Source organism: Vulpes lagopus, chromosome 6 (genome assembly GCF_018345385.1).
Source record: "Vulpes lagopus strain Blue_001 chromosome 6, ASM1834538v1, whole genome shotgun sequence".
Taxonomy (NCBI): domain Eukaryota; kingdom Metazoa; phylum Chordata; class Mammalia; order Carnivora; family Canidae; genus Vulpes; species Vulpes lagopus.
The window spans coordinates 75271451-75289924 of NC_054829.1; the positions used below are offsets into that span (position 1 = coordinate 75271451).

Genomic DNA, 18474 nt, shown 5'->3' on the forward strand with positions numbered 1-18474 from the left:
TTTCCTCTATAAACTCCAGGTCCCTTTCTGGTTCTGCGTCTCAAACTGAACTCAGATATGTGTACATGGATGGATGGAAAACTCCGTGAGTCAGAGAGAGACTTTGCCATATAAACAAAAAAGGTCCCTAAATTTGTCATTGCACCTGAGTCTGGTGTGCAGCTGGTTCTATGCAGGCCTGATGGGATGATGCAGGACACTTGTCAGTGGAGATGGGAGCCATCCCTAAAAACATAGCTCTGGGATTTCTGCCAGAACCCATGACCATCCTCAGTGTGAATGTGATTAGACCCAGGGGTGTCCACAGGGTGTCTCTTACCAGCAATAATTAGGTCCCTGACATTTTTGTGGAGCCATCAAGCCTCTGAGTTGTTTCTCTCCAAGTGTTTCATTGCCATAGGTTCTATTGGATGGGAAATGTAGCCTCTCTCAGTAAGTTCAGGGGACCTGCTTCTCCTGGAAGGAGTCATTCCTGGGATCTTGTCCCTGGTATAAACCTCTGATCTGTGTTCTGATAGTGGAAGTGAATGTCCCTTTCCCTTGATGATAAAACCTGATATGGTTTCCACACTTGTTCCCAACCATTCTCAGTGTGAATCACTAATGAGATTGTCATTGGTCTGATAATTCTCCCAAGGAGCCAGTGCTGGGATGCATGGGTGTTGTCAGGGGGTGAAGACCAGGGTAAACTCCTGGTAAACAGGCATCCCCAAGCTCAGTGTTGTTTCCTACAGAGGAAAGGAATGTGAATGGGAATGCCAGCTGACACTTGTCCGTGACTCCTGCAGATCCAGCAGCAGCCTGTGTGAACCAGCCTGGTCCAGAATTTCAGTATGACCCCACGCAGGCAGGTGGTGGGAGACCATGCCTGCATCGGCTGCCCGTGAGGTGTGGGTACAGATGATCTAGGATGGGCAGATTTGGATCTATGTCTAGCCCATGGGACACCACACTGGTAGTCCCTATAATTTAGTTAACCAATGTCCTTTATCTGTTATTAATAAAATGATAAAATGCAAAAAGAGAGAGTTATTTAATTAGATCCTTTTGGCTACATCCTTTGAGGCAAAATTTCTCTTTATTCCTGAATGTAGAATGATCATAAAATTATTCTGAAACCTTAAAAAAGACATTTATAAATATACAGTAGATTTTCTGTCAGTTAAACCGCTTTATATTTATTTTAGAAATAGTACACAGGGTGAATCTTAAAATTCTTGATGTGTAAAGCACAGTACTGTTAGGCATATACACTGGAAATTTTCACCCTGAAGCACTTGCAACAGAACCTCATTGATTCCACAACACCTGATATGTGGGTCAGCCCTTCCAGGCTCAGAGGCTCAGGAACGAACCAGAGTCATACCGCTGGTCGCATATCATCTGGGCCTTTGCAAGAGCTCCCATGGTTATTGATATACTTGAGTTGAGTCGAGATACATATAATATGTTAATGTTTAAAAGGTATATCTTCTTCATCCCTCATGTAGGAAGCAAATAACATCAGGACAATCAGGCAGGAGTTAAAGCACAAGCATATTCCAAAGCAAAATTTTAAGAATAAGACATCTACTCCCAAGTCATACAAGATTCTGAGGGACAAGATGGTGAAAGAGTAGGGTCTCTAAGTCAACTGTCCCCACCAAATTACCTATCACTTTCAAATCATCCTGAACACCTACAAATTCGGCATGAGATTTAAAGAGAGAACATCTGGATGCTACAGTGAGAAGAGTTCATGCTTCTACCAAGGTAGGAAGATGGAAAAAAATAAATAAAACCGAGTCCAAAGGGGAGGGGCCCCAGCGAGGAGCCAGGCTGAAAGAAGCCTTAATAATCTACATTTTTTAAAAAAGATTTTATTTATTTATTCATCAGACACACGCACACATAAACACAAACATAGAGGCAGAGACACAGGCAGACACAGAAGCAGGCTCCATGCAGAGAACCTGAAGTGGGACTCGATCCCAGGTCTCCAGGATCACACCCTGGGCTGAAGGCGGTGCTAATCTGCTGAGCTACCCGGGTTGCACAATAATCTAATTTTATCCCACTTTTCACTACACCAATTGTTAGATTATAAAGTCTGGAATTTCCATTTTTTATAAATTATTAAATTTCATTTTCACATAAGTGGTAATTAGTGAATCCCTGAATAATATCAGCTTTATTTAATAGAAAAAAACTGCCTGAATTATGCATGAAACATAGGACAATGAATAAAATTTCCAGTTGTAGGTCTTTTTTAAAATTTTTATTTGAATTGCAGTAGACACTCCTGTGTGTGTGCACGTATGTGGTAATTAAGTATTATTCAATTATACACGTGTATATTTGTGTAATGAGCACCACAACTAAGCCATAGAACTGTTCTATAGAAGGTATCCCTCATGCAATCCTTTTATAGTCAGTCATCACAATACCACTCACTTCCCTAACTGTTGGAAACCACTAATCTTTATAACAGTTTCATGTCAAAAATGTTATAAAATTGGAATCATACACAATGTACCTGAGGGATTGCCTGTTTTTCACTCAGCATAATTCCCTCTAGGTTCATCCAAGTTGTTGTGTGTATCAATAATTTGTTTCTTTTCATAGCTGAGTTGTATCCCATGGTGTAGATGTATACTGTTGGTTTAACCATTCATTGGCTGAAGGATATCTGGGCTGACTCTGAGTTTTAGCTGTTACAAATAAGGCTGCTATGAACATTCAAAAAAATGAATTGCAGTAGAGGTCACATCCAGTGTAACACCCATTTCATGTATCCAACATGCTGATTGAACACTTCCATACATCACCCAGTGTTCATCAGGACAAGTGAACTCCCTTAACCCCATCTGACAGGTCATCCATCCCCTACTCCCCTCCCACCTGGTAACTATCAGTTTTATCTCTGTATTGAAGGGACTATTTCCTGATCTATGCATCAATCTCTTTGCTCATTTGTTCTTAAATTCAAACTATGACTGAAAGTATACAGTATTTTCTTTTTCTCACTGGCATGTCAATTAGCATTATGCATACTACCTCCATCCTCATACTTGTAAAGGTTACATAATTCTACTGCATTGATTAGTAAAATCCCTATGTATCTAACTCTATCTATCTATCTCACATGTTCTTTATCCGTTCATCAGTTGACAGATACTGGGATTGTTTCCATAGTTTCCATAATTGTATAGTGGAGTTTGTCATCACACCGTATTTTTGAGTATTACCTGCTGTCTCCTTGATCTCCAATCCTCCCTCTTCTCCTCCTGCCCCACCCATGGGAAATCCAGCAAGCGCCCTTGAGTTCCATCCCCAGATACTGGTGGGAAACTGACTCCATATAATCCCCTCCTGGATCAGGACCTCATCATCACCACTTTCCCTCAACACACACCCTGAGCCAGTGTCTATCCCTGGCTCCATCCAAACATATCTGACTTGCTGAGAGGCCTGCCTGCTTTTAAAAGAAACAATGATGAAGCTGAAAATGTTTTCATACTCGTGTGTGTGTGTGTGTGTGTGTGTATGTGTGTGTGTGTGTTGATTCTCAGACTCCACATCCACAGAACATCCTGGTGTGAATCCTGCTTCCTTCCCACGCTGTCACTGACATGGATGCTGTGTGCGTGGTTCAAGATATTGACCCCATTAGGGGTCTGTCTCCTTTGCTTTGGATATTTGATGCATTTGCAGCCTCATGTCCAACATGGAGTTTATGCTGCTTCTACCAAATTTCTCCTTGAGCTGGGTGGTCGTGTGATGCACAATGATTGCATGTGTGGATCGGGGAAATGCTTAGTTAATGTACATGGAAATATTTGCAATTAACTGGTATTTAGGGAAAATAGTAAGCAACTGCAAGAATCTCTGTCTTGGCAATACCACAGAAGTGACGTTGTGTTCTTGACAATGTATCATATCAGGGGATACATGATATATTTTTTCTCTCAGGATATTCTTGATCAAGGTAATGTGTGTTGGGTATTTCCACTGTAGATTTACTATTATTCCCTTTGTAACTAACAACTATATTTGGAGAGATGTTCTGAGATTACATAAATATTGTGGTTCACCCAATTATTTTATTATTTTATTTTATTTTACTTGATTTTATTTTATATATATACATTTTGTTAGTTATGATTCCTTTTAAAAAAATAAATTTATCTTTTATTGGTGTTCAATTTGCCAACCTACAGAATAACACTCAGTGCTCATCCCATCAAGTGCCCCCTCAGTGCCCATCACCCATTCACCCCCAACCATCACCCTCCTCCCCTTCCACCATGCCTTGTTCGTTTCCTGGAGCTAGGTGTCTCTCATGTTTTGTCTCCATCTCTGATATTTCCTACTCATTTTCTCTTTTTTCCCCTTTATTCCCTTTCAGTATTTTTTATATCCCCCAAATGAATGAGACAATATAATGTTTGTCCTTCTCCAATTGACTTATTTCACTCAGCATAATACCCTCCAGTTCCATCCATGTCAAAGCAAATGGTGGGTATTTGTCACTTTTTTAAAAATTTCTTTTAAAAAGTATTTATTTATGTATGATAGAGAGAGGCAGAGACAGAGGAGAGAGAGGCAGGCTCCATGTGAGGAGCCTGACGTGGGACTCATCCTGGGACTCCAGGATTGCGCCCTGGGCCAAAGATAGGAGCCAAACTGCTGAGCCACCCAGGGATCCCGATATTTGGCATTTCTAATGGTTGAGTAATATTCCCTTGTATACATATACCATATCTTCCTTATCCATTCATCTTTTGATGGACCCCGAGCTCCTTCCACATTTTGTCTGTGATATCGCCAAGAAATGCAAAACCTTAATCTAATCATGCCAGAAGGGTCACATAAACCCAAAGTGAGAAGCATTCTTCAGAACAACTGACCAGTACTCGTCAAGTGTTTCAAGGCCATGAAGGACAAAGAAAGACTTAAATAGCTGTCATAGGTTAGCAGAAACAAAGAAAACAGCAACTAAATGCAATTTGGGATCCTAGTTTGGATTCTGGAGCAGGAAAAAAAATTTGGAAAACCGCTGAAAATTTCAATAAGGGCTATAGATTACTCAATATTATAGTACCAGTGCAAATCATACAACTGTATAAAAAGTTTTATTATAGCTGGCAAATTAATACAATGTCACCATTCTGCTAAATTATACAGGTATTCACTGTCCTAGCTTTTTTTATTCCAAATAAAAAAGCACGTATTACTCCTTCTTATGAAACCAGTTGCATAAATTATGTTTTCTAGAATCATTACATTTACCTATCCCCCAAATTATCTTTTCTATTATACTATCGCATCAAATTCACATATTTATTGATTGCCACAGTGTGCAGTGTACTCAAGATATAAGATGATTACAAGATATAAGATGATTATAAGATGTTTCTACCTGCAAAAACAAATCTAGAAAAACAGTTTATGTAATTTATGTTTTACATGTCTACTATAACCTATTATCAAGTAAATTAAAATTACTGTGAAATCTAATGTGAAATGGTGCAGCCACTCTGGAAAACTGTGTGGAGATTCCTCAAAGAGTTAAAAATAGACCTGCCCTACGACCCAATAATTGCACTGCTGGGGATTTACCCCAAAGATGCAGATGCAATGAAATGGCGGGACACCTGCACCCGGATGTTTATAGCAGCAATGTCCACAATAGCCAAACTGTGGAAGAAACCTCAGTGTCCATCAAAAGATGAGTGGATAAAGGAGATGCGGTTTATGTATGCAATGGAATATTACTCAGCTATTAGAAATGTCAAATACCCACCATTTGCTTCCACGTGGTTGGAACTGGAGGTTATTATGCTGAGTGAAATGAGTCAATCAGAGAAGGACAAACAGTGTATGTTTTCATTCATTTGGGGAATATAAATAATAGTGAAAGGGAATTGAAGGGAAAGGAGAAGAAATGGGTAGGAAATATCAGAAAGGGAGACAGAACATAATGACTCTTAATTCTGGGAATCAAACTACGGGTGGTGGAAGGGTAGGAGGGCAGGGGGTGGGGTGAATGGGTGACGGGCACTGTGGGGGGCACTTGACGGGATGAGCACTGAGTGTTATTCTGTATGTTGGTAAATTGAACACCAATAAAAAATAAATTTACTATTAAAAAAATAAAATTACTGTGAAACCTTTGAAAGAAAAAGAATTGCTGTCTTTTGTGCATGGCATAATAGCTGTTTTCATTTAAAAAACGGATGTGTCTAAATAAGAGACTGAATAGGTATGCACATATCATCTGCCTAGATAACTCCCTGGGGAAAATAGCTCCTTGGAGAGGAATCCCAGACCGTGACAGGAAACCTGCCCAGAACCTCCATCTGCACCTGCTCCTGGGCCTTCAAGACAGAAGTGGTGAGGAGTGTGCACTTCCTGGTGGTCCTGATCCCCTTAACAGAGAGGTTTGTGTCTGGGCTCACACTGAGGTCCCCTCACTGTGTCACTCGCACAGTAATACACGGCCGTGTCCTCTGCTCTCAGGCTGTTCATCTGCAGATGCACCATGTACTTGGCATTGTCTCTGGAGATGGTGAATCGGCCCTTCACAGCGTCTGAGTAGCTTGGGCTACTTCCACTAGCATAAATCCATGCGACCCACTGCAGCCCCTTCCCTGGAGCCTGGCGGACCCAGTGCATGTCATAGCTACTGAAGGTGAATCCAGAGGCCACACAGGAGAGTCCCAGGGACCCCCCAGGTTTCACCAGGTCTCCCCCAGACTCCACCAGCTGCACCTCACCTTGGACACCTGCAGACACAAGACATTCTGGTCAGGAAACTGTCCCAGGTCCCCTGTTTCTCTCACTCACTTCCACTCACATACTCGAGATCTCTTGTTCTCCATGTATTACCTTTTAAAGTAGCGACAAGGAAAACCCAGCTGAGCACAGACTCCATGGTGATTTGCCTGTGTTCTGTCCTGATCCCTGAACAGAGTCACCTGTGGATCCTGGGGCTGGGGCTCCTCTCCCAGCTGCAGGTCCAGGGCTGACCTGGTTTAATCAGGGGAGGGTGGACCCTAATTGCATGTCCTCTGACTATATAACTAGCTCCAGACTTACATTCGAGTCTTTAAATTCACAACAAGTGTTGCTTCAGAATTCTATAGAAATTTGTGTAGCTGGCATTATGCCTATATGAATTTCTAACGTGTAAGTGGAGTTATTTGCAATTCTGGGTGCAGTTTCAAAAGACTCTTATTAATATAGGTAATTTTCCATAGAATATTTTATCTCCTTAGTAAATTTTAATCCTAAATATTTTTTGAAACCAGTTATGTTGGATTATTGTGTTAATTTTGTGTAGGTAATTTGTTCTTAGTTTGTCGAAACATATCTTTCTTTTATTTCCTGATTTTATATCCTGATTTTTCCTGAGCTCTAAATTATTTCTTCCAGATTTTATGTGAGGTTTTTACTCACTGACTCTCTTAAGACATTGTCATAGGCAAACAAATTACTTTCTTTCCAGTTTACCAATTTTTCTTTTTTATGTAGTTTTCTTCCCAGGTTTTCTGGTAGGTCCTCCAGTCTGGGGCAGAAAATATTTCCCTCTTGTCTTTTGGTCCATTGTCTGGTCTAATCATGCAGTTGATATAAGGCAGACCTAGAGGAGACAATAAATTTCATTTTGCATGTGGATGACCTACCTCATATAAACTGAGAGTCAGCAACTCATCTCAGGACAGGGTGTCTCTTCATGTCTTCTGCCCATTTCTGACTTAACTTTTCCCCTTGTGTTTGTTTACCTTGATAATTTATTTGTCGATTTTGGAAACCAGCCTTAATCTGAAGATAGATTTGCAAATATCTTCTCCCATTCTTTTCTTGACGATTTTATTTATCTATTCATGAGACACAGATGCAGAGACATAGGCAGAAGGAGAAGTGGGCTCCCCACAAGGAGTCAGATGCTGGTCTCAATCCCAGAGCCCTAGGATTATGCTGTGAGCCAAAGAGAGATGTTCCAGCTACACAGGCATCCATATCTTTTCCCATTCATTTGGTTTATATCATATGCATCAGGAAGACTGCAAGCAAAGCCCACCACTCAAATGGTACCTGTGTCACCTCTAAGAGACATGACCAATGGATGCTAATAATATATCTCCAATTCTATTCCTTTGGGAGCATCTGTGCCTTCCTGGAAGCCTCAACCTCACTGCTAGGAAGGGCATTGCTCCTTTTTATCACTTGTTGGATGACCTTATATGTATGTACTACACATGTCTATAATTACTTCCTGAAACTTAATATAACATTATTACAATACTCAATAGGCTTTACAAACACAAATGATTCCTCAGGATCCAGAATCAGAGTAGGGGTGAAAATAAGTTTATGATATTCTGAAACAAAACACCAGGATTCAAGGTTCATCTCCAAAATATAAATCAGAAAGAATTCAGCACACCGTCTTTCATAAAAGAAAATATGGGAGGGAGCAGCTAACATATTAGAAGATTAGGGAGACTCAGGGATTGTCACATCCCTGGAACAGCTGGATAGTTATTGAATCATTTTGAACATCCATAAAATTGATCAGTGTTGAAAAAGCAACAACAGCAAGACTCCTAATAGAGTACTGAGCAGATTATGAGGGGTGGAGCTCTGTGTTGTTGACATTGGGGAGATACAACCGTGTGGATGACAGCAGGAGGGAGGTTGCTTGCAGAAGCTACAGTCAAGGACTTTAAGGACAAGAGAGGAATGTATGAACTTTTAGAATTCTACTCCTGCAGGGGATGGACCTGGCATGATGGTGCTCAAATGGACAAATGGGGAAATTTCCTGGATCTAGGGACCCCCTGAGTGCCAAGAAGAAAAAGTGGCACAATGTGATGCATGGTTAAGAAGGACTGGAACCTGAAGTCGTGTGAACATTGGGTCTAAGTGCAGGCGTTGTACTTTGTTTCCATAAACGGAACTCTGCATGGTCCTGTGACCTCTATTATGAAACCAGCAGAGAGAAACTAGAAACTCTCTCATGACAACCCCTCAGAGGACCAACCCAGGTCCACACGACAGGAGCCTTTCATATTGACATTTAGAAACCCATTCATGTGCCTGAGATAAACCAGCTCAGACACAGGTACGGTGGACATGGAATTCAGAGGTATACTGAGGACAGAAAGAGCTTGATGGCTCTCCTATGAGGGCTCCTTGAAGACTTGGGGTGCAAACATTCAATCCTAGGCTAGAGGTAGGAGGCCATGTTCATAACGGCTCTCCAATGCAGCCAGGAATAGAGTCACAAAACCCCAAAAAAGGCCTCAACAATGTGGGACGTAAGCATCTACAGAGGAAAGAAAACCAGCAGCAAAAGGTAACAATCCATTGCCAACTGCATTGTGCATTTAGACATCCATATAAGCCCAGCTCATGTCCAGGGCTGCACACTGCAAGAGGAACTGTGCACTCCATCCCTTGCTCCATCCTCTTACATCTGTTTTCTGAATGTTCATGTCTGGGGACAGCTGCTATTTGTATAAATGTTTATGAAATCATCGAAGCCAACCAATTCCCTGCTTCTCAGCATTCAGAGCTGCTCCCCTGCCTTGCTAATGATGAGTGGACTTACCTTTCCCTGAAATAGCTTCACTGTCATGTAAGTTCACATGTAGACTATGAAATAGGATGGTAGAGCTGTTAGATATTGACATAACCAGGTCATGTTACCTGGTTATTGCAAATTCCATGACAAAAATGATTGCATTTAAATAAAATGATAAGAGGTAAATAAGTCATGTAGGTCCCTTGAGGGATTGCATTGAGGAAATCCTAAAAGGAAACTTATCTCATGTCCAGAGGGAGACTCACAGATGCAGGTGGGTTTGAAATGAGTACACAGGGCACCAAATGTTCATCCAGTGACAAGGGACACACCTAACAGCCATCAGTACAACACAACCTTGTAAGGTGATGGTGAGACACAAATCTCACTGGGTCATCTCTTGCTCATCTTCTAGAAACATTATAAAAGAACATCCTTAAACTGAAGTTCCAAAGTGTCTGAGGATCTCTGGCTATCTTGTATCATTGTTCTCCTGTGTGTCGACTGTGACTTTTTGACAGATACCAATGGTTTGCAAAGGTTAGTCCTAGTTGCAGGTGAGAAATGCACCCTTCACTGTGTGAGGGAGGTTACCTGATACTTCTCATAACAAACAGACCAGGGCCATGCCAGAGCATCAATTGTGTCCCTAATATCTCTGTGTGTGCCATAAAAATCTTAGGATTATATGTTCATACTCTGTGGAAAATGTCCAGGATGCTTTCACAAGGATTGCTTTGAATATGTAGAAGGTTCTGAGCAGCATAGAGATTTTCAGAGTATTTATTTTTGTTTTAAAGATTTATTTTTTATTCAGGAGAGTCACAGAGACAGATGCAGAGACATAGGCAGAGGGAGAAGCAAGCGCCCTTCCAAAAGCCTAATGCAGGACACCATCTCAGGACCCCAGGATCACAACCTGAGCCCATTGGAGACACTCAAACTCTGAGCAACACAGGTGCCCTGACAATATTCATTGTTCTAATCCATATGTTCGGAATGTGTTCCCTCTTTTTGTCCTCTTCAATTTCTTTCCTAAGTTGTCAAACAGGTAGAAACATTTTTGGGGAAAAGAAAAAAACAGAAAAAGAACTAGAGCTGGAGGGCATCACAATGTTTGCAGACAATCTCTTTAATAAAATCTTTATCATTAAGATAGCCTGGTACTGGCAAAAATAACACATAGATCAATGGAGCAGAGTAGAGAACGCAGAAATGGACCCTCAACTATATGGACAACTACCCCTCAAGAAGAAAGAAAACAATATCTTTTTTTTTTAAAGAAAACAATAGGAGGGAGGGGCAAGATGGCAGAAGAGCAGGGTCTCCAAGTCACCTGTCCTCAACAAATTACCTAGAAAACCATCCAATCATCCTGAAAATCTACGAATTCGGCCTGAGATTTAAAGAGAGACCATCTGGAACGCTACAGTGAGAAGAGTTCGCGCTTCTATCAAGGTAGGAAGACGGGAAAAAAAGAAATAAAGGAACAAAAGGCCTCCAAGGGGGAGGGGCCCCGCGAGGAGCCAGGCTGAGGCCGGGGCGAGTGTCCCCAGGACAGGAGAGCCCCGTCCCGGAGGAGCAGGAGCTACACCAACCTTCCCCGCGGAAAGGCCTCCCGGGGAATTGGAGCAGGATCCCCAGAAAGGCGGGGATGCCCTCAGGCTCCCGGGGACAGTAACAGAGGAAATGCGCCCCAGGAGATGCGCCGAGCTCCTTAAGGGCTGCAGCGCTCGGCGGGACCCGGAGCAGCTCGGAGGGGCTCGGGCGGTGGCTTCGCGGAGGGGACTGCGGGGCGGGAGTGTGAATCCAACAGCGCAGGCCCCGGAGCACAGGGCGCCGGAACACAGGCCAGGATCCGGCCGCCCCCGGGACAGGCAGAGGCCGGGAGGGCCCAGGACAGCAAGGACGCTCCTGCCTGGAGCTGAGCAGATCAGCGGCCCTGCCCGGGAGCCCCCAGGCCCTGCGGAAGGAGAGCCCCGGAGCTACTGCGGGAGCTGACTCCAGGGTCCCAGAGCTGCCCCCGCCACTGTGACTTCCTCCCGGGGCCTCACAGGGTGAACAACCCCCACTGAGCCCTGCACCAGGCAGGGGCAGAGCAGCTCCCCCAAGTGCTAACACCTGAGAATCAGCACAGCAGGCCCCTCCCCCAGAAGACCAAGGAGACGGACCAGTTCCAAGGGAAGTCAAGGGACTTAAAGTACACAGAATCAGAAGATACTCCCCGTGGTTTTTGTTTTTGTTTTTGTTTTTTGTTTTTGTTTTTGTTTTTTTGTGTGTGTGAGTTTTTTTTTGTTTTGTTTTGTGCTTTTTTTTTTCTTTCTTTCTTCTTGATTTCTGATTGCTTCCCCCACCCCACCCCCCCTTTTTTTCTTTTTTCTCCTTTCTTTCTTTTTCTTTCTTTTTCTTCTCTTTTTCCCTTTTTTTCTTCTTTCTCTTTTTTCTTTTTCTCTTTTCTTTCCTTCTCTCTCTTTTTCTCCTTTTCCCAATACAACTTGTTTTTGGCCACTCTGCACTGAGCAAAATGACTAGAAGGAAAACCTCACCTCAAAAAAAAGAATCAAAAAAAAAAATCAAAAAAAAAATCAAAAAAAAAAAAAAAAAAAAGAATCAGAAACAACCCACTCTCCCACAGAGTTACAAAATATGGATTACAATTCAATGTCAGAAAGCCAATTCAGAAGTACTATTTTACAGCTACTGGTGGCTCTAGAAAAAACCATAAAGGACTCAAGAGACTTCATGACTGCAGAATTTAGATCCAATCAGACAGAAATTAAAAATCAATGAAATGAGATGCAATCCAAGCTAGAAGTCCTAACGACGAGGGTTAATGAGGTGGAAGAACGAGTGAGTGACATAGAAGACAACTTGATGGCAAAGAGGGAAACTGAGGAAAAAAGAGACAAGCAATTAAAAGACCATGAGGATAGGTTAAGGGAAATAAATGACAGCCTGAGGAAGATAAACCTACATTTAATTGGGGTTCCTGAGGGCGCGGAAAGGGACAGAGGGCCAGAATATGTATTTGAACAAATCTTAGCTGAAAACTTTCCTAATCTGGGAAGGGAAACAGGCATTCAGATCCAGGAAATAGAGAGATCCCCCCCTAAAATCAACAAAAACCGTTCAACACCTCGACATTTAATAGTGAAGCTGGCAAATTCCAAAGATAAGGAGAAGATCCTTAAAGCAGCAAGAGAAAAAAAGTCCCTGACTTTTATGGGGAGGAATATTAGGGTAACAGCAGACCTCTCACAGAGACCTGGCAGGCCAGAAAGGGCTGGCAGGATATATTCAGGGTCCTAAAAGAAAAGAACATGCAACCAAGAATACTTTATCCAGCAAGGCTTTCATTCAAAATAGAAGGAGAGATAAAGAGCTTCCAAGACAGGCAGGAACTGAAAGAATATGTAACCTCCAAACCAGCTCTGCAAGAAATTTTAAGGGGGACTCTTAAAATTCCCCTTTAAGAAGAAGTTCAGTGGAACAATCCACAAAAACAAGGACTGAATAGATATGATGACACTAAACTCATATCTGTAAATAGTAACTCTGAATGTGAACGGGCTTAATGACACCATCAAGAGGCACAGGGTTTCAGACTGGATAAAAAAGCAGGACCCATCTATTTGCTGTCTACAAGAGACTCATTTTAGACAGAAGGACACCTACAACCTGAAAATAAAAGGTTGGAGAACCATTTACCATTCAAATGGTCCTCAAAAGAAAGCAGGGGTTGCCATCCTTATATCAGATAAATTAAAATTTACCCCGAAACTATAGTGAGAGATGAAGAGGGACACTATCTCATACTCAAAGGATCTATCCAACAAGAGGACTTAACAATCCTCAATATATATGCCCCGAATGTGGGAGCTGCCAAATATTTAAACCAATTAATAACCAAACTCAAGAAATACCTTGATAATAATACACTTATACTTGGTGACATCAATCTAGCTCTGTCTACCCTGGATAGGTCTTCTAAGCACAACATCTCCAAAGAAACGAGAGCTTTAAATGATACACTGGACCAGATGGATTTCACAGATATCTACAGAACTTTACATCCAAACTCAACTGAATACACATTCTTCTCAAGTGCACATGGAACTTTCTCCAGAATAGACCAAATGCTGGGTCACAAGTCGGGTCTGAACCGATACCAAAAGATCGGGATAGTCCCCTGTATATTCTCAGACCATAATGCCTTGAAATTAGAACTTAATCACAACAAGAAGTATGGAAGGACCACAAACACGTGGAGGTTAAGGACCATCCTGCTAAAAGATGAAAAGGTCAACCAGGAAATTAGGAAGAATTAAAAAGATTCATGGAAACTAATGAGAATGAAGATACAACCGTTCAAAATCTTTGGGATGCAGCAAAAGCAGTCCCGAGGGGGAAATACATCGCAATACAAGCATCCATTCAAAAACTGGAAAGATCTCAAATTCAAAAGCTCACCTTACACATAAAGGAACTAGAGAAAAAGCAACAAATAGACCCCACCCCCAGCAGAAGAAGACAGTTAATTAAACTTCGAGCAGAACTCAATGATACCGAGACCAAAAGAACTGTGGAACAGATCAAAAGAACCAGGAGTTGGTTCTTTGAAAGAATTAAAAAGATAGATAAACCATTAGCCAACCTTATTAAAAAGAAGAGAGAGAAGACTCAAATTAATAAAATCATGAATGAGAAAGGGGACATCGCTACCAACACCAAGGAAATACAAACGATTTTAAAAAAATATTATGAACAGCTGTACGCCAATAAATTAGGAAATCTAGAAGAAATGGACGCATTCCTGGAAAGCCACAAACTACCAACACTGGAGCAGGAAGAAATAGAAAACCTGAACAGGCCAATAACCAGGGAGGAAATTGAAGCAGTCATCAAAAACCTCCCAAGACACAAGAGTCCAGGGCCAGATGGCTTCCCAGGGGAATTCTATCAAACGTTTTAAGAAGAAATCATACCTATTCTACTAAATCTGTTTGGAAAGATAGAAAGAGATGGAGTACTTCCAAATTCGTTCTATGAGGCCAGCATCACCTTAATTCCGAAACCAGACAAAGACCCCACCAAAAAGGAGAATTACAGACCAATATCCCTGATGAACATGGATGCAAAAATTCTCAACAAGATACTAGCCAATAGGATCCAACAACACATTAAGAAAATTATTCACCGTGACCAAGTAGGATTTATCCCTGGGACACAAGGCTGGTTCAACACTCGTAAAACCATCAATGTGATTCATCATATCAGCAAGAGAAAAACCAAGAACCATATGATACTCTCATTAGATGCAGAGAAAGCATTTGACAAAATACAGCATCCATTCCTGATCAAAACCCTTCAGAGTGTTGGGATAGAGGGAACTTTCCTCGACATCTTAAAAGCCATCCACAAAAAGCCCACAGCAAATATCATTCTCAATGGGGAAGCACTGGGAGCCTTTCCCCTAAGATCAGGAACAAGACAGGGATGTCCACTCTCACCACTGCAGTTCAACATAGTTCTGGAAGTCCTTGCCTCAGCAATCAGGCAACAAAAAGACATTAAAGGCATTCAAATTGGCAAAGAAGAAGTCAAACTCTCCCTCTTCGCCGATGACATGATACTCTACATAGAAAAGCCAAAAGCCTCCACCCCAAGATTGCTAGAACTCATACAGCAATTTGGTAGCGTGGCAGGATACAAAATCAATGCCCAGAAATCAATGGCATTTCTATACACTAACAATGAGACTGAAGAAAGAGAAATTAAGGAGTCAATCCCATTTACAATTGCACCCAAAAGCATAAGATACCTAGGAATAAACCTAACCAAAGAGGTAAAAGATCTATACCCTAAAAACTATAGAACACTTCTGAAAGAAATTGAGGAAGACACAAAGAGATGGAAAAATATTCCATGCTCATGGATTGGCAGAATTAATATTGTAAAAATGTCAATGTTACCCAGGGCAATTTATACGTTTAATGCAATCCCTATCAAAATACCATGGACTTTCTTCAGAGAGTTAGAACAAATTATTTTAAGATTTGTGTGGAATCAGAAAAGACCCCGAATAGCCAGCGGAATTTTAAAAAAGAAAACCATAGCTGGGGGCATCACAATGCCAGATTTCAGGTTGTACTACAAAGCTGTGGTCATCAAGACAGTGTGGTACTGGCACAAAAACAGACACATAGATCAATGGAACAGAATAGAGAACCCAGAAGGGGACCCTGAAATGTACGGTCATCTAATATTCGATAAAGGAGGAAAGACTATCCATTGGAAGAAAGACAGTCTCTTCAATAAATGGTGCTGGGAAAATTGGACATCCACATGCAGAAGAATGAAACTGGACCACTCTCTTTCACCATACACAAAGATAAACTCAAAATGGATGAGAGATCTAAATGTGAGACAAGATTCCATCAAAATCCTAGAGGAGAACACAGGCAACACCCTTTTTGAACTTGGCCACAGTAACTTCTTGCAAGATACATCCACGAAGGCAAAAGAAACAAAAGCAAAAATGAACTATTGGGACTTCATCAAGATAAGAAGCTTTTGCACAGCAAAGGATACAGTCAACAAAACTAAAAGACAACCTACAGAATGGGAGAAGATATTTGCAAATGACATATCAGATAAAGGGCTAGTTTCCAAAATCTATAAAGAACTTATTAAACTCAACACCAAAGAAACAAACAATCCAATCATGAAATGGGCAAAAGACATGAAGAGAAATCTCACAGAGGAAGACATGGACATGGCCAACATGCACATGAGAAAATGCTCTGCATCACTTGCCATCAGGGAAATACAAATCAAAACCACAATGAGATACCACCTCACACCAGTGAGAATGGGGAAAATTAACAAGGCAGGAAACAACAAATGTTGGAGAGGATGCGGAGAAAAGGGAACCCTCTTACACTGTTGGTGGGAATGTGAACTGGTGCAGCCACTCTGGAAAACTGTGTGGAGGTTCCTCAAAGAGTTAAAAATAGACCTGCCCTACGACCCAGCAATTGCACTGTTGGGGATTTACCCCAAAGATTCAGATGCAATGAAACGTCGGGACACCTGCACCCCGATGTTTCTAGCAGCAATGGCCACAATAGCCAAACTGTGGAAGGAGCCTCGGTGTCCATCGAAAGATGAATGGATAAAGAAGATGTGGTTTATGTATACAATGGAATATTACTCAGCAATTAGAAACGACAAATACCCACCATTTGCTTCAACGTGGATGGAACTGGAGGGTATTATGCTGAGTGAAATAAGTCAATTGGAGAAGGACAAACAGTGTATGTTCTCATTCATTTGGGGAATATGAATAATAGTGAAAGGGAATATAAAGGAAGGGAAAAGAAATGTTGGGAAATATCAGGAAGGGAGACAGAACATAAAGACTCCTAACTCGGGGAAACGAACTAGGGGTGGTGGAAGGGGAGGAGGGCGGGTGTTGGAGGGGAATGGGTGACGGGCACTGAGGTGGACACTTGACGGGATGAGCACTGGGTGTTTTTCTGTATGTTGGTAAATTAAACACCAATAAAAGTTAATTAAAAAAAAAAATAAAATTTAAAAAAAAGAGGAAGGAAAAAAGAAACAAAAAAAAAAAAAAAGGAGAAGCTGTGGTAAATGGAGATATGGGTAATAAACTGGTATTTACGAACAGTAGTAAGAAATTTTAAGCAGATTTGTCCTTGAGAACATAAGAAGAGTTGTTGACTAAAACCAACCAAATTTCCAAATCAGAAACTGAATAAGGATTAAGCAAAGAGGGAGATACTCTCATTTTTGGACGTTGGAATATTTCTCTTTCTATGACAACAAAGTGTGGAAGATAGAGACTGAATATGTAAGCACAGAATCCTGTGCCCAGAGAGACTCCCTTGGGGAAACTGCTCCTTGGAGAGGAAGCCCCAGACCCTGACAGGAAACCTGCCCAGAACCTCCATCTGCACCTGCTCCTGGGCCTTCAAGACAGAAGTGGTGAGGAGTGTGCACCCCCTGGTGGTCCCGATCCCCTTCTATAAGGAGGTTTGTGTCTGGGCTCACACTGAGGTCGACTCACTGTGTCCTTCGCACAGTAATACACAGCCGTGTCCTCAGCTCTCAGGCTGTTCATCTGCAGATACAGCGTGTTCTTGGCGTTGTCTCTGGAGATGGTGAATCGGCCCTTCACAGCGTCTGTGTAGTATGTGCTACTTCCATCATAGCTAATATATGCGACCCACTGCAGCCCCTTCCCTGGAGCCTGGCGGACCCAGCTCATGCCGTAGCTACTGAAGGTGAATCCAGAGGCCACACAGGAGAGTCTCAGGGACCCCCCAGGCTTCACCAGGTCTCCACCAGACTCCACCAGCTGCACCTCACCCTGGACACCTGCAGACAGAAGACATCTTGGTCAGGAAACTGTCCCACATCCTGTTTCTCTCACTCACCTCCACTCACAGACTCAGGGTATCTGGTCTCCATGAATTACCTTTTAAAATAGCGACAAGGAAAACCCAGCAGAGCACAGACTCCATGGTGGTTTGTCTGTGTTGTGTCCTGAGCACTGAACGGGGTCACCTGGAGACCCTGGGCCTGGAGCTCTTCTCCGAGCTGCAGGGTCGGGGCTGAGCTTGTTTAATCAGTGGAGGGAGGGCCCTATTTGCATGTCCCCTGACTATATAGTCACCTACCAAGTTAGATTCATTTCTTAATAAGTTATATACAAAGATTGCTTCACAACCCCAGATCAGTTTCTTTTGGGTTCACAGGGGATTTATGATGTTCTAATCCATCAACGTATTTATCTTTGCATTTATGTTCCTTTTTAAATGTCTTTCATTAGAAAAGTTCATTTTTAAACAGTATTTTCTCTGCTTAAAGACGTTCAATCA

At 41.9% G+C, this 18474-nt stretch overlaps 1 gene segment (V, D, J or C); it reads right to left on the minus strand.

The window, feature by feature from the left end:
- Positions 1-18247, minus strand: part of LOC121492795 — a 51668-nt gene extending 33421 nt beyond the window's left edge. The window contains 1 exon segment of the V gene segment in view: positions 18072-18247. Coding sequence covers positions 18072-18117 — 46 coding nt within the window.
- Positions 18248-18474: the final 227 nt, after the last annotated feature.